The following is a 20,106-nucleotide window of genomic DNA, read 5'->3' on the forward strand; positions in this document are numbered from 1 at the left end:
GATCTTGCCATCTCTGTGATTGCACATGTCCTGTGTAATAGCATCTTTCTGAGACCCACATGGTCCTGCAGGCATTTAGGCCAGGAGATTAATAATTTCAGCTGGCAGTGTGACTTTTTATTGTAAGTATCATTTAACCAGGGCATCAATAGTTATACAGTATACGTATTGCAATAATGGTTTAAAGCTTTCTACATTGCACAGAATCCCTCCTGAGAGATGGAGGACTGTAGAAGACATTAAATTAATAAATAACATACCGTAAATCCAATTTGGCCAGTGTTTTCTAGTTTTACACAAAAACACAAACCCCACATCAGATTGAGACTTTATGTGGGAATTTTAGATACATGCAAATCCAACCCAAATTGAAGAACATTAATTTCTTCCTACCTCTGTGACACTTTATTTAGCAACACACACACAAGCCTCATGAACAACCTGAGCTTCTCTGTAACAGGGGATTCCAGCGGTTCAATGCGGCTATATAAGACAAAATATAAAAATATATTTTGCAGATTTTCTGGAACACTAGCAAGAACCAGCTAACCAACCATGAACTTTTGTCAGTACTGTATTGTTAATGAAGCTGTTCAATCTATATTGCTTCTGGTTAAATTCAGGGCTTCATAAAAGATGTCAGGTGTTGGAAGAAATATCCACCTGGGTTCAGTTTCAAGTGGGGAGAAAGACATTGGAAACATGGTGGCTATTTGGAAAGATGTTTTTTTAATGATGGACAGGACATATGGTTTGAGATTTTTTGCAAAAAAGCGTATGGAGTGGAAAGAGGGATATTTTTATACTCTATTAGGCCCTGCCTTAGAGTTATCTGTTCCTGTAGAAGATATGTATTCCATTGGCTGTCAGACTCCCAGTGGGGGGAGGTCTTAGCTAATTTTGTAAACTGCCTGTACCCCAGGCTTGGTTGAGCCTTGCTGGGTGATGTAATCTCAGGTGCCATGTGGTGAGATGGGTAGAGGGCTAATCATATCATGCCCTGATGGCCATGTCTTAATCCAATCACCCTGGAGCTGAAGGTTGGGGGGTGGGGGTGGATCTGCTTTGGGTTTAAAAACATGTTTCTTCTTTTCTCATTCACGGAAATATAATATTCTGCCTCTTTAAGCTTTCCTAAAATATTTAATTCTTCTAGGAGGGCAGGGGATACTAATTTCCTGCAAGGCAATGCTTCTCAATTATTTTCTGTTGTGTCTTCTCCCCCCAGGAAGAAGTAAACATTTCATGCCTCTACCCAATTCTCCGATCTGGGCCCCAATGGAATTTTAGTGTTAATATTTATTATTTTACTTATTATAAGCTGCAAGCAAACCGTTAGTTGGAGAAGATGCTCTACCCACTTACCTGGGAATAAGTCCCACAGAACTCAGTGGATCCTGTTTTCGGTTAGGCAGGCATAGGCTACGGTGGTTAGGGACCTCTTTTGACACAAGACCAGGCCAGCTTAAATTCATGGCTACCACGACGCCCGTTGAGAACAAGAAACCACACAGCCACCCCGCCTGGTTGCCTTATCTGAGAGCAGCTTGCAACTGGGAAAATACTCTGTCTGGGAGAATAAATCAAGAGGGACCATGCATGTTCCCTGGGGTCACACATGACACCCTGGCATTGCTTCGCACCCCTCCCCCCCCACTAGGGTAGACCCCACTATTTGACAAGGACTGCTATAAGGTCTTACAAGAATTCCTGTTTGGAGAGTAGTCTTTGGGCCTGTCACCATCCCTTCATTCTTATCTAGAACCATGGTTCTTAAATTGGAATTAATGGAAACTGGTAACAGCTTGTATGTGTGTCAAAGGACTCTGCGGATGTCAAAATGCTTGTGTAAACACAATAGAGTTGATGTATACCATTGAGATCCGGCCATAAATGGCATGTATGGCTTTTTGACTGTGGGATTTAAAATATTTTTAAAGGCTTTAAATGCTACTTATATGTTTAATTTTTGTTGTGAGCCGCCAAGAGTTCCTAGGGAAATGGGCGGCATACAAATCAAATTAAAAAAAATCAATCAATAAAATAAATAAATAAATTGATGTGTGTTTTTCTGGGGGTGAGCCGTCATGATATTATTCGAGACTTAGGGTGTACTATAGGTATATGTATTTGGCAGCTGATCTAAATGAAGATGGGCGCAAGTCGGAGCTTTCCCCAGTAAGTTACGAGCCTCTCTTATCCTTTACACCACAATTGCCGCTGAGCCCTGCCGGCAATTGCGGGGAAGGCATCCGCTCAAACAGATCCCGCATGCGCACCTCGCTCCCTGGTAAAGACCCCGCCCCATAAATGACGTCAGTATCGCGCGCCATCCCTTGTTGTCATCGGCTCGCGTGTGCTGCACATGGCTGCCTCTTCGGTCCCGCCGGTGGACAGCGACTCCGGCCTCGTGGGCTCGATAGTGGCAGAGCACTTGCAGACGCTGAGGGTCGCCTGCGAGGAGGAAAGCTCCGATGCGAGGGCGGCGGGCCCGCAGGAGGACGGCGAGCATGTCCCGCTTTCTTCGGAGCGCCTCTCGGAGAAAGAAGCCCCAGCAAACTCCTCGGGGCTTCCACGGGAGCCGGACCCTCCCTGGGTCGCCCTGAACCTGGGAGGCGGTGCTGCGGGAGATGCTCCACACTCAAGCGCCGAAGAGAAGACGGCTGCTGTGGGGGATAGCAACGGCCGGACCTCTCCCGGGACGGGCCATGAGCAGGCTTGCCCGCCGGTTGAGCACACACAGGCAGCGGAGGCACCGTCGGAGAAAGGAGAGGAGCGCCAGCCGTCCGAGGAAGCCGAAGTGGTGGTGGACTATCCTCAGCCGCCGGCCTCCTCTGATTTTCAGGCCGGTAACAGCGAACAGAACGGAGACCTCAATGGCCCAACGGCAGCGCTCGGTCTCGTAGAGGAAGAGGCGCTCCCGAAGGAGAATCCGGAGACGGCACAAGGGAGCGAGAAAAAGAGGTCGTTGTCAGGTGGGGGCAATTCGGAATCGGACAGGTAAGTCGGGGAGGGGGTTTTTTTGTTGTGCTCTTCATATTTTATTCTGGTTCGGGCAGAGGAAGCCGGGTGTAATCTTGTAATTATTTTATTACAGTAATGTCAGCCAGCGTGGATCAGTAATAAGGCAAATAATAGCATTTAGATTTATGTACCGCTTCTTAGTGCTTTACAACCCCCTCTAAGCGTTTTACAGAGAGTAAGCATATTGCCCCCAACAATCCAGGTCAGTGATGGAGAACCTTTTTTCCCCTCAGGTGCCAAAACGCGTGTGCCTGTGCTATTGCATATGCATGAGTGCCCACATCCATAATTCAATGCCTGGGGACAGCAAAAATGCCCTCTGAAGGCCTGAAACAGTCCATTTCCCAAACTCTGGTGGGCCTGGTAGGTCTATTTTTTGCCCTCCCTAGTCTCCAAGGGGAAAAATGCCCTCCCCCATACCACTGGAGACTCTCTGGAAGCCGAAAATGCCCTCCTAGAGCCTGCAGGCGAGCTGAAAATCAGCTGGTTCGCACGCATATGCACATCCAAACTGAGGTACGGTAAGGGCTTGCGTGCCAGCAGATATGGCTCCGTGTGCCACCTGTGGCACCCGTGCCATAGGTTTGCCATCACTGATCTAGGTTTTCATTTTACCAACCTTGGAAAGATGGAAAAATAATCAACCTTGAGCCTGGTGAGATTTGAACTGACAAATTGCAGGCGACCAGTGGGTATCTGAAGTAGAGTCAGCATATTGCCCCCAACAATCTAGGCCCTCATTTTACCGACCTTGGAATGGTGACCGTACTGAGATTTGATATGCTAAACTGCTGGCAGCCGGTGATCAGCAGAAGTAGCTTGCAGCACTTCACTCTAACCAATGAGACTTGCCCTTTTTAAAGCTGTGACCAAAGGGGTAACCCTAATAGCTTTAAACTTAACAAAGAGCTGTTAAAACTTCCCTTTCCCAATTTTACAGTACCTGTACTGTAGGTTGTTATGTGAAAAAACATCCTAAAGTTCTGTTCCCGGGTCTATTTGACCCAGACCGCAAATTGTTCATTTTAGGTACTTATATTTGGTCTTTTTGAAAGCTTTTTTCACTTGGAAACACGTTTGAACATTTCTGCACACAATGAAATGAAAATTGAAATGAAAAAATTAATGCTTATTGGTTTATTTTGCTGATAAAATGTGTGTGTGGGGGCTTTTTTTAATTGTTTTCCGTATTTTCCGGCGTATAAGACGACTTTTTAACCCCTGAAAATCTTTTCCAAAGTGGGGGGTCGTCTTATAGGCCGGATACTGCGCCCATTCCACAGCCGCGGAGCGGGATTGAGGGGGGGGGCGGACCCGCGCTCACTTTCGGCTCCGGGGACTGCGGGTGGCTATGGCGCCGAAAGGAAAAAGCGCTGCTGTTGCTGCTGTCGCTGCCGCCTCAGGCTGCGGCACTCGAATCTGGCGTGGTGGAAAATCTGGAGGCAGGCAAAGATTTTCCACCACGGTAGATTCGAGTGCCGCCGCCTCAGGCGGCAGCGACAGCAGCAACAGCAGCGCGTTGATGAAGCCGGCGAGGGAGCTCCAGAATCGGTTGGCGCTCGCCCGACGCCTTGTTTTTTTATTTCCCCCTTTGGTTTCTCTTCACAGGCGGGAGTTCGGGAGGCAAGGGAGCGCTCGAGGAGACAGCGTCTTGCGGCATCGCTCAGCAACTTCTTTTTCCTTTCGGCGCCATAGCCATCCGCAGTCCCCGGAGCCGAATGTGAGCGCGGGTCAGCTCCGCCCGCCCGGTTTGCAAGAGGCGGAGATCCCGGGCTGCTTGGCCGAGCGGGGCTTCCATTCAGGACGGGGGCGGGGGGGAGGGAAGGGAAACGCAGCCCTTTGCCTCAACCCGGGGACTGCGGGTGGCTATGGCGCCGAAAGGAAAAAGAAGTTGCTGAGCGTCCCTTCGTCGTAAACCCGACGGGAGGCGATGCCGCAAGACGCTGTCTCCTCGAGCGCTCCCTTGCCTCCCGAACTCCCGCCTGTGAAGAGAAACCAAAGGGGGGAATTAAAAAACAAGGCGTCGGGCGAGCGCCAACCACTCCCGGCGGCAGGAACTGCGGGGGGTAGCCGGCGTAACGAGCCCTTGCTGCAGCTATCCGCCGCTTCTTTCTTCTCCGCCTTGCCTCCGCTACTCCCGCCGCCGCCTTTGCCTCTTGCCCGGCGGGGAGAGCAAAGGCGGCGGCGGGAGTAGCGGAGGCGAGGCGGAGAAGAAAGAAGCGGCGGATAGCTGCAGCAAGGGCTCGTTATCCGGAGCGTACGCCGGCTACCCCCTGCAGTTCCTGCCGCCGAGAAGCAGCCCCTTTACATTAGCGGTGGCTGCAACGGCACTGGCGATGCGGCCGCTAGCCGCTCCGAGCGGTGTGGGAACGGCCACCCCTCTCACAGTCCGGTCCCGGGCTGACAGTAAAGGGGCTGCTTCCCATCCTCCTGCCAGCTTGCTCAGAAGGAAACCTTCTGAGAAGGAGGATGGGAAGCAGCCCCTTTACTGTCAGCCCGGGACTGGACTGTGAGAGGGGTGGGCGTTCCCACAGCGCTCGGAGCGGCTAGCGGCCGGATCGCCAGCGCCGCTGTAGCCACCGTTGTGGGAGGAGCCTCAGAAAGAAAATAAGAGAGAACAAGAGAGAGAGAGAGAACAAGAGAGAGGGAGAGAGGTGATTCTTGAAGCATATGGTAAAAAGCACCCAAATAATAAGAAACACCCCCCCCCAGCCCACACCTGTGTTTGAAAAGAATAAAAGAGAAAAAAACCCCAGCCCTCAACTGGTTTTGGAAATGGTTCGAGTGTGTATACACACACACACACACACACACACACACACACACACGTAAGGGGGGGAGAGAGACAGGGATGGAAAAAGAGGAGAAGTGAGAGGGAGAAGGAATGAGGGAAAAAGGGAGGAAGAGAGAGAAATGAGAAACATGAGAGAGAAAAGGGGGAAAGACAGGAGAAGAACCCAGAAATGAGACAGTGGTATAAATTTGAGGAGGGATGATTGATGATTGACTGTATTTATAAGGGGATGTTACATGGGATTGTATATATGAGGGGGTTATTTGTGTGTGTGTGTGTGTGTGTGTGTGTGTGTGTGTGTATTTATTTATTTATTTATTTATTTATTTATTTATTTATTTATTTATTTATTTATTTATTTATTTATTTATTTATTTATTAGATTTGTGTAATTTTGGTTGGTGGTGTGCCCCAGGATTTTGTAAATGTAAAAAATGTGCCGCGGCTCAAAAAAGGTTGAAAATCACTGCTCTAGCAGGTGGTAAATCAGCACTCCTTTTAACTGACAAGGGACCCATTTCCCAGACTTTGATAATTTCCCCAGGTATTTTTGTACCTACTTGACCAACATTATTAGTGGTTGCAAAATTGAATGTTAAACTGGATGCATTTATTTCTGCCTGTTTGTATTTGTTCTTATGTTTAACCATTGAAAATGTACTTTTCCTCCAAAAAGAATCATCTTTCCATATTTCTTAGGCAACATTTTAAAATAACTTTAAAAGCTGAGGTCATATTATTCACCCTGCTCTGTATCATAGCACACTGCACAGTACTGAAAATTGGCAGGGTCACTAATTAAACCCGACAAGTTAAAATCTGTTTAAGTGACATTGCAAGAGGATAAAGACAGAAAGTGCGGAAAGAGGAAAAAATGGATGGGCTGTTTGGATTGCCATATCATGATATCACATACAGATTCTCATTCCATAATAGATTCTCACATAGGTGTCAGCATGCTGCATGTTAGACTGAAAGATACCTGCAGAATAGATGGTAGGAGAAAGAAAAATAGGCAGGTTCACCTTTTTGTGTTGACAAATTATGATGAGTTATAATAATAAACTTAATTGTGGTGAGGAGAAATATGAGAGGCAGACAAGACAGATAGACAGAGACATATGGAGAGATAGACAGAAGAGTGCTCCCACTTGGCTCTCTCTCTCTAAATAATTCATTCATAATTTTAACAATAAGATCTTCATCATTAGTAATTAAAATATTGTGTTATCATGTTCAGAAATGATTTTTTTCTCAATGCAAGTACATCATAGACCTAGACTCAGTCAGGTCTATGATGTACAGAAGAGGGGTAGTCTTATACGGCGAGTATATCTCAAATTCTATATTTTAACTGGAAAAGTTAGGGGGTCGTCTTATACGCCCAGTCGTCTTATACGCCGGAAAATACGGTAGTTTTGCCTGCTACTAAAATTGGTGTGGGATTGGTAGCTTGAATATTTCTGAATATAATGATATGAAAATTGAACTGAAAAAATGATGCTTATTTGTTTATTTTGCTCATAAAAGGGCTGTGCTCCCCTGTTTTTTCAAGCATGTCACTTTATAGGCCTCTAATTCCAAATATTTTCAATAACTTTGGCATTGAATTACCAGTTTGAACATTTCTGAACATAATGAAATGAAAAGTGAACTGAAAACATTGATGCTTATTTGTTTATTTTGCACATAACCCCCCCCCCCGCTGTGTTCAATTATTTCAATTTATATAAAAATTATGCTGTTAATTTCAAAATTACATACTTGTTTTTAGTAAAATGGATTTCTTTCATAAAATTAATTGTCTGGCTATCATGTGCTTGCTTTTCAAAAGGATATTCCAAATATTTCTAGCCAAATCTATATAAAAAGTGAAAATAATGGTACACAGCAAGACCGAGGGGGTGTCCCATTTGTCAGCAAAATAAACAAATAAGCATCATTTTTTTCAGGTCATTTATATTTTTCCTATGATCAGGAATGTTCAATTTAGTATATCTAAACTTTTGGGGGGAAATTCCTTGGAGATTTGTAGCCTAATAAAACCATAAACTGACACAAAATGCTTAAAAAATACACCAATAAGCATCAATTTTTTTCAGTTCAATTTTCAGATCATTATGTTCAGGAATGTTCAAACTACTAAATCAATGCAAAAAGTTTTCAAAAATGTTGCAACTGGCAGGCTAAAAAAATGTAAATTGAAAATGATTGCACACGGCAGGGGGGGGAGGCCTTATTTCTGATTTTAAAAAACCAATTAGCATAATTTTTTTCAGTTCATTTACATTTTTCTTATGTTCAGATATGTTCAACCTACCAATTCCACACCAACTTTAGTAAAATTGAATGCATTGTGCAGGCTAAACTATCCCTAAATTGAAAAAAAGTTCACAAAAAGGGGGGGCTGCCATTTATGAGCAAAATAAACCAATAAGCATTAATTCTTTCAGTTTAATTTTCATACCGTTGTGTGCAGAAATGTTCAGACTACTTTGCAAGTGAAAAAAGTTTTCAAATTGACCAAACATAAGCACTTCAAATGAAGAATTTTCGGTCCAGGTCAGGGTGACCCGGGAACAGAACTTTAGGGACTTTTTTTTTCAGCAAGAAAGAAGCCCCCACCCCACCCACCCCAAAAAATTCTCATTGAGAAAACCCATGAAATTATGCAAAGTCATGAAATTTCAAGTTTTAGATATGCAGGGAAAATTTTTTACAGGGTGTCAAACTTTGATTTCGGGTCTCACAGACCTGAACAGAACAGCAAGGTTGTAGCCACTACACAACATGCAGCACTTGAGTCCTTTATGCCCGTTGTGACTTACTACTAAAAAGGAAGATTCCAGTCCAAGTTAAGCCTTTTGATTGTTGCTAATGCTTTTTTTTTTTTTAATATGTGGCAAAAACATGTTGAAAAATAGTATCTCCCTTTGCAGTGATACTGATGCGGAAAGTTCATCTTCTCTTACCTCTTCTCCATTGTTGTCTGATAATGATCAACGAGATAAAAATGAAAACAATTCTCCTACTAAAAAAAAAAGTGAATTGACTAAAAAAGTAAGTGTCTTTGCTGTTGTAAAATACATTACCTAGGAAAAATTATTACCAAGATGCATTTAACTAAATAATGAATATGAGGGGACAACAGATAGAAGGAAATTGTGCAAATCGAGATATTTTATTTCTCTGATCCTTCATATAAATATTTATAATGGACTCTTTTGCAATCAGATATTCTTATTCATAGCTTAGATTGGCAGGGAAAATGGTTGCAAAAAAATCTTTGGAGTAGGTATTTGCAAGGTTGAATTGGTAAATTAAATATGAGCAGAAACAAAGAGGGAAAATGCTAGCTTGAGCTTACTCCCTTTATAAATATATTTTTTTCCTTGAAAATTGTTGTTTTGAAGTTCAATTATTTGTAGATGAGGAATTTCATTCAGTTTCACCATAAGTTGTGCTATATTTCATGTACCTCCTAATTGATGTGAAATGATCTTTCACAGAAAAGTGTTAATAATTCCTCTTGGTCATGTGCAGAAGGTATGGAATAAAGTTCAGCTACAAAGACACATTTACTTTCAAGGTCTTATTTCCTTTTATCCTTTCCCTTGTTAATTTAGTTACCTTACAACCATGTGACGCACCCATATTGTACAAATGCATTCTAAAAAGAAAAAAATACCATATTGCATAGTTACTTTAGCTACTCATTTTGGCCAATTGTACAATTTTGCCCAATTTTCAGAAAATTGAAGTGGTTTAGCCAATTTTCAGAGTGCTCAAATATGAGCATTTTCTAGTTCTAGAGAATTGAAGAGACTAAGTACATTTTGTGTATTTGTAGTTATCATTGACATAGAGCTTGTAAGAATAAATATCAGTAAGAAAATAATTATAGCCCTAAATTAATATTAATTAAGCCACTTAGATTGGAAAAAATAGGATATGGGCCTTAGCATGCAAATGAATTTAAAAAAATATTTATTCAGCAGGAGCCACCTCTTGTTGAAGATCTAATGATAATTCTTCCTGAATCTGTTCAATTAATCCCTTTTGGACAAGTTTCCAGCATCATTGAACATCAAGGTAAGATGTGTAGGAGTGTGCATTTTGTGTGTCCCTGAAAATGTTTTCTTATTGTGTAGTTATTTATGTAGTATTTCATAAATAATTTGTGTCTTTTTGTGATCATTTTGCATCCCACAAAATATTTGATTTTCGATAATATTTTGTAGTCATTCCCCCTCCTAAAAAAAAATATAGAAATTCCCTGTCAAGTCACCTGACCAAACTGGACCAAACTTGAGCTATAAATATTGTCCTGTTTAGTAATACAGTAATACTGCATTTATACAGTCTCAGCAGCATTAGCATTTGCAGGCATGTTACCTATTTGCAGAATTAAACCATACAGGCCATTGCACTATTCAGTGTGACCTTTTTCATTTGTTTCTGTTTCAAATAATTGTTTCTGGTTTAAACAATTTTATTAGTTTATAATATAGTATACAAAGAAAATGCAAAAGTAAATAAGGAAATTAGGGAAGGGAAAAGGGAAGGGGGGGGAAGCAAAGGAAAAAAAGAAAAAGGCATTAACTCTGACTCCTTTTGGTTCAATAGAATAAGGCATTAACCTCAAACCTCAATGTTTTACTTTTACGTAATAGTATAAACTAGTTTGTTTTAAATCAGTTCAATTCGCAAATTGAAGCAGAAAAGTTGGAATTTAAACAAATTGGTTCTTCTTGAAATTGTAGCTAATAAGTTATCTATCATTGCAGGTGTGACAATTTATAGCCTTTCTATTCAATATGCCTATGAGGTTCATTGATAATATTAATTATGCTAATTCTACACTTTACTTGTTTTTGGAAGAATTTAGCAAAATATTCAGATATATTTTCTTTTTTAGTAATAATTGAGTCTCAGAAGGGACTTCCTCCAGTGAATGAAAATACAGTACTTTTCAAGGAAAATCGTCATTCATTAGGAAAAGTAAATAACTTTTAAATTATTTCAATGAATATGTTAGTCATGTGTCTTTATTGTTCCAGCATGCTTTCTCGTTGATTACTAATGTTTTAACAACCATAAAAGTATTACCAACATAAATACATTTTTGAGACATATTACAATTGTAAGAGTTCTTTAGAAAAATATTGTATGTTTCCTGGTTTGCAAAGGATATGTTGCTAGGAAAATTGAGTTCAGCATATTTTTATGATATAGTACATCTGTTGATACGGCTTATTTAGCTTTTCAATATATACTTATTTGTATAAGACTTGTCTTTCTTCATATGCTCGAAAAATATATGAAACACAATTAAATAGTGGGTGTAAAATATTTAAAAAAACAGTTGAGTTGCTGAATTTTCCTAAACTAATCCTAAAACTGCTTCCATGCACCTAAATTAATCCAATTGTTAAATAAAACCTATTTCATAAAATAAATGCTTATTATGTCAATTAATAAGAAATAAGATTAGAAATCAATTGACTAGGTTGGAATTATCATAATTTTTATTATTAACTAGATTACCCTTGACCTCATTCCATACTTCCTTAACTAATTAAAGATATAGCATGACCAAGGTCTCAAAATCATTGGGAACACGAGCAATTTCCAACTTTCTGCTAGTTTGATCATGACTGACCACCTATGGCAAGTAATGCAGAACCAGTCTATCCTAGAGGTATAGAGCAGGATCAATTTTCCTGATCCCCAGGAGCCAAAGGGGTGGGGAACCTCTGGGCAGCAGTGACGTGACCACAAATTTGCCAAATTTCATTCCCACAGAAATAATGGGTCCTGGATTTTGGATGCATTCTTCAAGTCAGCCCATTTAAAGTTCAAAAACTGTTGCCCTGTGATGCATTGTTAAGCCCAGTTAAGTGGTACAGACTAAGCTTTTTATCAATATATAAATAATTACCAATATATAACAGTTGTTGAAAAATTTGAATTCAGCATGATATATTAAAAGTGAAGATTTTTTCAATGTAATGTTCTTTTAAAGCATTTTTTAAAATTAGTTTAGCATTTGAACTTGAAATAGGGCATTGTTATTTACTTCTAAAACCTGAAATTTTTGTTATATTCTGCAATTTTCTTAACTGGAAATTCTGGCAGTCCTTAAACACATTTCTTACTAGAACGTGAGATATTACCTAGCTGGGTAAGGAAGGATCTACAAATGAACAGACAAGCTCAGAGAGCACCAATAGAATAGAACATAATTCTTTATTGGCTAAGTGTGATTGGACACACAAGGTATCTGTCTTTGGTGCATGTGGTCTTAGTGTACATAAAAGAAAATATACATTTGTCAAGAATCATCAGGTACAACACTTCATGATTGTCATAGGGTTCAGTTCAAGACGATGAGTTGTACATCTTCCCTCTATTAATAAATAATAGAACAGTTATAAACAGTTAAATTTGAGGCTGAATTTCAGAGATTAAAAAAAAAAACTTTTATAGTATTCTCAGTCCCCCAATAATTTTCCTTTTTAAATGTAATCATGTAATTACAGAACTTGTTTTTATGAAGCAATAACATTTGTTGTCTTGCAGATCTTTGAGATATTTGGCCCAGTGTCACATCCCTTTTATGTAGTACAGTTTAATAGTCCTGAGCACATTCAGTCAAAAGATATTAAAATAAAAGATGCAGTATGTTTTGCTCCAGCTGTGGAAAGCTTCACTCAGTACATATTTCCAGAAAAATTGAAACAGTAAGTTCGATGTAAACAGTTTTTTTCTAATTTTTTTTTGCAAGTGCAGGGTCTGCTTTTTTCATAACAACTAAAGGTCGATCCATTGGTTGAGACAGGAATTGATCAACCGGCTTGTTGTTTGAGTGTGATGTTGTGGACTGAGAGAGTGACTGGCCCAAAGATATTCAAGTTCATTTCATGCCTCAGGCATGACTTACTGTGGCAATCATATCATATCCAATACACCTTCCTCTTCCAGTTCAGGTCCTAAAGACCTAATTCTAATGAGCTATCTCTCTATGTTTAACTATTTCTCAACAATTAAGAGTTAAGATTTACATGTTTCCTCATATATGTCATAACTTCATTCTGTATTTAGAATTTTGGTTATGAGCTGGATTCTCTGGAAAGGCTCACTAAAGCAGTCTTTCTCTATTTACTATCCACCATATGTTTTTGAATATAATTTTATCTGGTTATAGTAACCTAAATTATGATTGCTTGACCACTATAGTCAGAAAAGCATTGGTCTTTCAGTTGCCCTCCCCTCCCCTCCCCCCCGCCCCCAACATTTTGGGCACCAGGATTCAGTGAAGAGAGTGCCAGTCCAGAGACTGGAGGTTGTATAGATCAGAGGTCCCCCAACCTTTTTTGCACCAGGGACCGGCATTAAGCTAGACCAGTTTTCCATGGCCCGGTGGGGGGGGGGGCGCTTTGGTCATATGGGGGTGGGGTTCATTTCCTTCATTTCCTCTTTCTCTCATTCCCTCTTTCTATCCTTTCTATCTCTCACTCTTTCCTTCTCTCCCTCCCTTTCTCTCTCTTTCCTTTCTCTCATTCCCTCTTTCTATCCTTTCTATCTCTCACTCTTTCCTTCTCTCCCTCCCTTTCTCTCTCTTTCCTTTCTCTCATTCCCTCTTTCTATCCTTTCTATCTCTCACTCTTTCCTTCTCTCCCTCCCTTTCTCTCTCTTTCCTTTCTCTCATTCCCTCTTTCTATCCTTTCTATCTCTCACTCTTTCCTTCTCTCTCTCCCTTTCTCTCTCTTTCCTTTCTCTCATTCCCTCTTTCTATCCTTTCTATCTCTCACTCTTTCCTTCTCTCTCTCCCTTTCTCTCTCTTTCCTTTCTCTCATTCCCTCTTTCTATCCTTTCTATCTCTCACTCTTTCCTTCTCTCCCTCCCTTTCTCTCTTTCCTTTCTCTCATTCCCTCTTTCTATCCTTTCTATCTCTCACTCTTTCCTTCTCTCCCTCCCTTTCTCTCTTTCCTTTCTCTCATTCCCTCTTTCTATCCTTTCTATCTCTCACTCTTTCCTTCTCTCTCTCCCTTTCTCTCTCTTTCCTTTCTCTCATTCCCTCTTACTCTCTATCCTTTCTATCTCTCACTCCTTTCTCTCCCTCCCTTTCTCTCTCTTTCCTTTCTCTCATTCACTCTTTGTCTCCTGGGGCTGCCTGCGCCTGCCCTGCACCCCCCACCGCGGAGGGAAAGCATTTGGTATCGGCACCGCCAACCCCCCCTCCACGAGCAGCAAAAGCCTAAGCGACGGGGTGCGCCCTTTGCATTTCGGCATTGGCGCTCTCCCCTCCACGAGCAGCAAAAGCCTCAGCGATGGAGCAGAAAGGCAAACGACGCGATCAGTCGCTGAGGCTTTTGCTGCTCCTGGAGGAGAGAGCGCCAATGCCGAAATGCAAAGGGCGCACCCCGCCGCTTAGGCTTTTGCTGCTCCTGGAGGGGGGGAGGATTTAATCCTCCCCGCCCCCCCGGCAGCCAAACCTCGCTGAGGCTTTGGAGTTCGGGCGATCCGACGGAGTTCCCGCTCCCACCAACGCTCTGCAGCCGCGCCAGAGCCACCGCCACGAGAAAGCTTTCCAAGACCCATCAACGTCCCGCTGGAAGCTGCCCTCCCGCCAGCCGCGCCGCCCCGGAGCCCCGAAGGCTCGCAGCAGAGGGAGGCAAAGCGGCGCGCGGCAGCCACAACAAGCCCGCACTTGTTGCGCGATGGGAGCGCGAGGACGACCGCAGGCGCGACCCGGGCAGCCTTTCGACCGACTCGCTTTCGCCGCGCCCGGATAGCGGCGGCGTCTCCTGGGGCTGCCTGCGCCTGCCCTGCACCCCCCACCGCGGAGGGAAAGCATTGCCGAAATGCACCCCGCCGCTTAGGCTTTTGCTGCTCCTGGAGGGGGGGAGGATTTAATCCTCCCCGCCCCCCCGGCAGCCAAAGCTAGCTGTCAGCGGCGCCGCGGACCGGCTGAAAAACCCCAACGGCCCGGTCCCGGTCCGCGGACCGGCGGTTGGGGACCTCTGGTATAGATCACAGGTCTTCAAACTGGCAACTTTAAGACTTAATGGACTTCAACCCCCAGAATTCTCCACAAGTTTTAAAGTTGCCAAGTTTAGGAAGCCCTGCTATAGTATCTGAAAGTACACATCTGGTAATTTTCCAGATTTTTCCCCCATTTTTTTTTTGTGAAGCAAAAATATTAACCTTCAAATAATGCTAATATTATTTTGTGCGTGTACACATAAGAATCTATCTTTTGTTCTTTACAAAAACAACAACCCTCTTTTGCGTTCTAGAGAAAAGGGATCCGATGCATCTTGGAAGAATGATGACGAGCCACCTCCTGAGGCAAGAATATCCATTGCATACTGATTTTGCACTTCAGTTTTCTGAATTCAAAATGTACTTCCTTTCTTTTTAAAGGAACAATCTCTATGCACAGAGTATCACTTAACAAGTAACATTAACTTGGGAAAGTGAATTCCTCCTCCTGGAGAATCTTACACTTTTTTCCTGAAGTGATAACTTCAGTTTAACTACTTTCTAAGTTCATTTGTTTCTAACAAGTCAAAGGTTGGTGATGTATTTTCCACTCATATCTCACAATTATATTAAAAAAAAACCTCCTTTCTAAAGTCCAAAGTAGACATCCTTACATGCTAACTTTCATTAAAAATTTAGGACGAAAAGCCACACATTTTTGAGGATTGTCTCCTTTTTATGCCAAAGTTCATATAGTGAAAAGGAACCAGACCTATAGGTTTTTTGAGGGATTCTTGAGAAGGGATTGAAAGTTGGGAAACAGACTATTTCCAGCCTCCAGAGGACCTCCGGGGGGCACGGAAAGCTGTTTTCACCCTTCCAAGGGATTGAATTATAGGTGTGGGCACTCACGCATGCGCGAAAGCCCGTGCCCATGCTCTTTTGGCACCCGAGGGAAAAAAGGTTTGCTGTCGCTGTTCTAGGTGGTCCAGCGGTAAAGTGACTTTATGTCATGTAATGTCTGAATTCTTTCATAACTAAAAAGTGACTATGAAGTATTTTGGAAATAATCTGGAAAAGGTGCATCAGGATGCAAATTTTTAAGAGCATACATGCTGTGTGAAAATACATAAATCTTTTATAGTTGCAAAGAAGTACTATCCTTGTGTGTTTATTTGTAGTGACACATGTTTTTGGAATTAAATCCAAAACTTTGCTGCATTCTTAGATAATATATTTAAATGACTACAGTGTTGTGATAGATATAAAATGCAAGCCTCCACCTTTTTTTTAAAGAATAGAATATAATTATTTATTGGCCAAGTGTGATCGGACACACAAGGAATTTTTTCTTTGGTGCATATGTTCTCAGTGTACAGAAAAGAAAATATACATTTGTAAAGAATCAAGGTACAACACTTAATGATTGTAATAGGGGGTCAAATAAGCAATCGGGAAACAATATTAATAAAAATCTTAAGGATACAAGCAACAAGTTACAATCATACAGTCATAAGTGGGAGGAGATGGGTGATAGGAATGATGAGATAAAATTAGTAGTAATAGTGGTGCAGACTTAGTAAATAATTTAACAGTGTTGAGGAAATTATATGTTTAGCAGAGTGATGGCATTTAGGAAAAAACTGTTCTTTTGTCTAGTTGTCTTGATGTGTGGTGCTCTATAGTGACATTTTGAGGTTAGGAGTTGAAAAAGTTTATTTCCAGGATGCGAGTGGTCAGTAAATATTTTCACAGCCCTCTTTTTGACTCATGCAGTATGCAGGCCCTCAATGGAAGGTAGATTGGCAGCAATTGTTTTTTCTGCAATTCTGATTATCCTCTGAAGTCTGTGTCGATCTTGTTGGATTGCAGAACAAAACCAGACAGTTATAGAGGTGCAGATTACAGATACTATTTTTCCTCTGTAGAACTATATCAGCAGCTCCTTGGGCAATTTGAGCTTCCTTAGTTGGCGCAGAAAGGACATTCTTTGTTGTTCTTTTTGATGATGTTTTTGATGGTAAGTGACCATTTTATGTCTTGAGATATTTAACCTTCCAGTTTTTTATTTTATTTTTTTTCTAGGCTATAGATTACAGTGATGATGAGAAAGAAAAAGCAGCAAAATCAAACAGGAAATCCAAGAATATAAAAAGAAAACAACTCAGATCACAGCAAAACAATAGCAGTAAGTAGTTGCTGTTCTGAAATATTGAATAAATATTTAAACAACCCAAAAATCCAGTATTTTTTTAATGTTGATACAAACCATTCCTCACTTTTGACTTTATATTTAAGAGCCTTTCAAATTTAGTATTTTTATATTTATAAAAATTACTCTATAAAAAGTGGAAGAACAGATCTCAGTTATTCAGGCATCAGATAAATAGAAACAGTAGGATGCAAAAAAAAAATTGGTTAACAGTTCTTGATATTTACTAAGAAAAATAATCATACCTTTGTCAAAATAGCAGATCAATTATTTTACTTACGTAATGCTTAATGTTGGAAAGTGGGAGATGTAAATGCATTTGTAATTGTCAATCTGTGGGGTTTTATATTTATGAAGAATGTCTGATAAAATAATACTAATTTTGACCTATTTACAGCTGCCTCTTTCAAGGTTTATACAGTATACCTCATGATATGAACTTAATTGGTGCAAGGAGGAGGTTCGTAAGAAGAAAGGTTCGTAAGACGAAACATTGTTTCCCATAGGAAACAATGTAAAGTCAATTAATCCGTGCAACCAAAAATACCCCCGCAAAAAAACAGCTTTCGGCGACTGCTGGGAAGCCGCGCGGCTGTTTTAAAAGGTGACAGCCGGCCTGGGGGGCTTCCCAGCACCCCCCAAACCCGGGTTCGGGGGGGGTGCTGGGAAGCCCCCCAGGCCGGCTGCGACCTTTTAAAAGAGCCGCACCGCTTCCCAGCTGTCTCCTGAAGCCGAACGCGGAAGTTCAGCTTTGGCGTTCGGCTTCAGGAGACAGATGGGAAGCGGCGCGGCTGTTTTAAAAGGTCGCAGCCGGCCTGGGGGGCTTCCCAGCACCCTCCCGAACCTGCTGGGAAGCCCCCCAGGCCGGCTGCGACCTTTTAAAACAGCCGCGCCGCTTCCCATCTGTCTCCTGAAGCCGAACGGCAAAACCGAACTTCCGCGTTCGGCTTCAGGAGACAGCTGGGAAGTGGCGCGGCTGTTTTAAAAGGTCGCAGCCGGCCTGGGGGGCTTCCCAGAACACCCCGAACCCCGAACCTGGGTTCGGGGGGGTGCTGGGAAGCCCCCCAGGCCGACTGCGACCTTTTAAAACAGCCGTGCCGCTTCCCAGCTGTCTCCTGAAGCCGAACGCCAAAGCCGAACTTCCGCGTTCGGCTTCGGGAGACAGCTGGGAAGTGGCGCGGCTGTTTTAAAAGGTGACAGCCGGGCTGGGGGGGCTTCCCAGCAACCTCCCGAACCGAACCCGGGGTTCAGAAAAATTTTGCCTGTTCTTACGAACTTTGTTCAAGTTACGAACCGGCGTTCGGGAGGCTTCTGGGAAGCCCCGCCGCCCGGCTGTCACCTTTTAAAACAGCCGCGCGGCTTCCCAGCAGTCTCCGAACGCCGGTTCGTAACTCGAAAAAAGTTCGTAAGAAGAGGCAAAATTTTTCTGAACCCCGGGTTCGTATCACGAGTTGTTCGTAAGACGAGGGGTTCGTATCTTGAGGTACCACTGTACTTAGTTTATTTGGCCAACAAATTTTTCTTTAAACACAAAAATTCATTCCTTTGCTGCACATTTGACTCAAAGAATCAAATGTTACCTCAGTATTTTCTATTGGGCAACTTAATATATACTACACAATATTAAAAATCATATGCTTTTTAAATAAATATATATTAAAAATTGGCAATTAATACACAATTTTATGACTGTTATATAGCATGCCAAGAATTTATTTGGAATTTCAGTTTATTTAATTAACAGTGTAGTCTTAGGAGAAACATAGCATTATGCATACCTTGTTTTTACAGTATTCATTAAATATTAAATTATGCTAATCTCTTCATGTTTTGGTTTTCTTTTGTAGATGATAATGGTCCAAATTATCAGTCCAGACCACAACCTCCTTCAGAATATTCCGGTGGATATTGTAGAGGACAGCCTACCGTGAGGTTTTCATGGAACAGACCTCCCCATGTAGCTTCTTTTCCACGTTTCTATAGACAGCCCAATATAACTCCACGGTATTATTCCTCTAACTATGCACACTTGCAGAAACTACCTTCTTTTTGTGAGCAACAGAGACTGGAAAGTATGAGAGGACATCAATATTCCTTCCCACCCCCATCTTTTGAACCTGTTAGTCATAATACGCATTTTCCACCTCCACCCCCACCAATAGATTGGGGGTGGCCTCCTACATGCCCTCAGAACACCTATGAGCCTTTATTGTCTATGCTATCTTTACCTCCTCCACCTCCACCTCCGCTGCCTCCACCATCTATAGCACCTAACACTGGCAGTTCTCCTTAAGACAGAATATATTTTCAGACTACCTCTAAAATTAACTCAATGGTAGATGTGTTAGTATTTTCTTATTTGCTTTGACGGAAATACACTATTTTTAGTTAATGTACAGAAATTAAAACAAACATTTTGTATAGAATAAAAATATGGCAAGATGTTTACTGTTTATGTTTCTATACAAATGTAATGGAAAAGTTATTAAATATTTCTTTGTCCACATTGTTAAAAACTTTTTATAGATTTATACAGGTTTGTAATGTGCATATATTTATAATTTCCTCTAAAACAAAATTTCTTGTTTCTCAATGCAATATGTTGAAATTCTGTATTTCTGTTGCTCCTTTATAATTGCTCTATACCTTTCTAATGCCGCGATCCCTTAGTTCCTCATGTTGTGGTGACCCCCAACCATAAGTCTAGTGCAATTCTCCCAACAGAGCTTTAAGCTGATTGGCAGGAAGATCAGAGGGACAGCCCCACTGTAAACGTCAACCCAACCAAACCTAAGCAGTTTCCATGTCTGTAATATTTGGTAGGCACATGCTTAATTGTGCTTAAAGAACATTCAACGAAATACTAGAAAATAGTTTTAAAAGCATAGGAACAAAAGAAGTTTTAACTACGTCCACGTTTAATTTCAAATTTAATGCTGTTGTAATACATTTGATTTTTATTGTAATTCTAAACAAATGTAGGTTTATCTGAGACTACATTATAGTTAATGTGACTTATTTCTGAGTAACTTCTATAGTTACAACTATGAGTTTTTTATCTTCCCTGTTTTTTCCTCAAACCATTAAC

The 20,106-nt window shown here is 41.6% G+C and overlaps 1 protein-coding gene across 2 annotated transcripts; it reads left to right on the forward strand.

The window, feature by feature from the left end:
- The first annotated feature begins 2,321 nt into the window (after positions 1–2,321).
- On the forward strand, positions 2,322–19,616 carry NAF1 (nuclear assembly factor 1 ribonucleoprotein). 2 transcript variants are annotated; one of them, XM_070757280.1, is made up of 8 exons: positions 2,322–3,000; positions 8,758–8,878; positions 9,814–9,910; positions 10,737–10,819; positions 12,401–12,561; positions 15,121–15,172; positions 16,892–16,994; positions 18,866–19,616. In XM_070757280.1, exons 1-8 carry the CDS (start codon positions 2,366–2,368, stop codon positions 19,309–19,311), a joined length of 1,698 nt encoding a protein of 565 aa, XP_070613381.1. In that variant the 5' UTR covers positions 2,322–2,365; the 3' UTR covers positions 19,312–19,616. The 2 variants fall into 2 exon arrangements, with proteins under 2 accessions (XP_070613381.1, XP_070613382.1); XM_070757281.1 differs by having other exon boundaries at positions 2,332–3,000; positions 9,817–9,910.
- The last annotated feature ends 490 nt before the right edge of the window (positions 19,617–20,106 follow it).

Source organism: Erythrolamprus reginae, chromosome 7 (assembly GCF_031021105.1).
Source record: "Erythrolamprus reginae isolate rEryReg1 chromosome 7, rEryReg1.hap1, whole genome shotgun sequence".
In the NCBI taxonomy this organism is placed as follows: domain Eukaryota; kingdom Metazoa; phylum Chordata; class Lepidosauria; order Squamata; family Dipsadidae; genus Erythrolamprus; species Erythrolamprus reginae.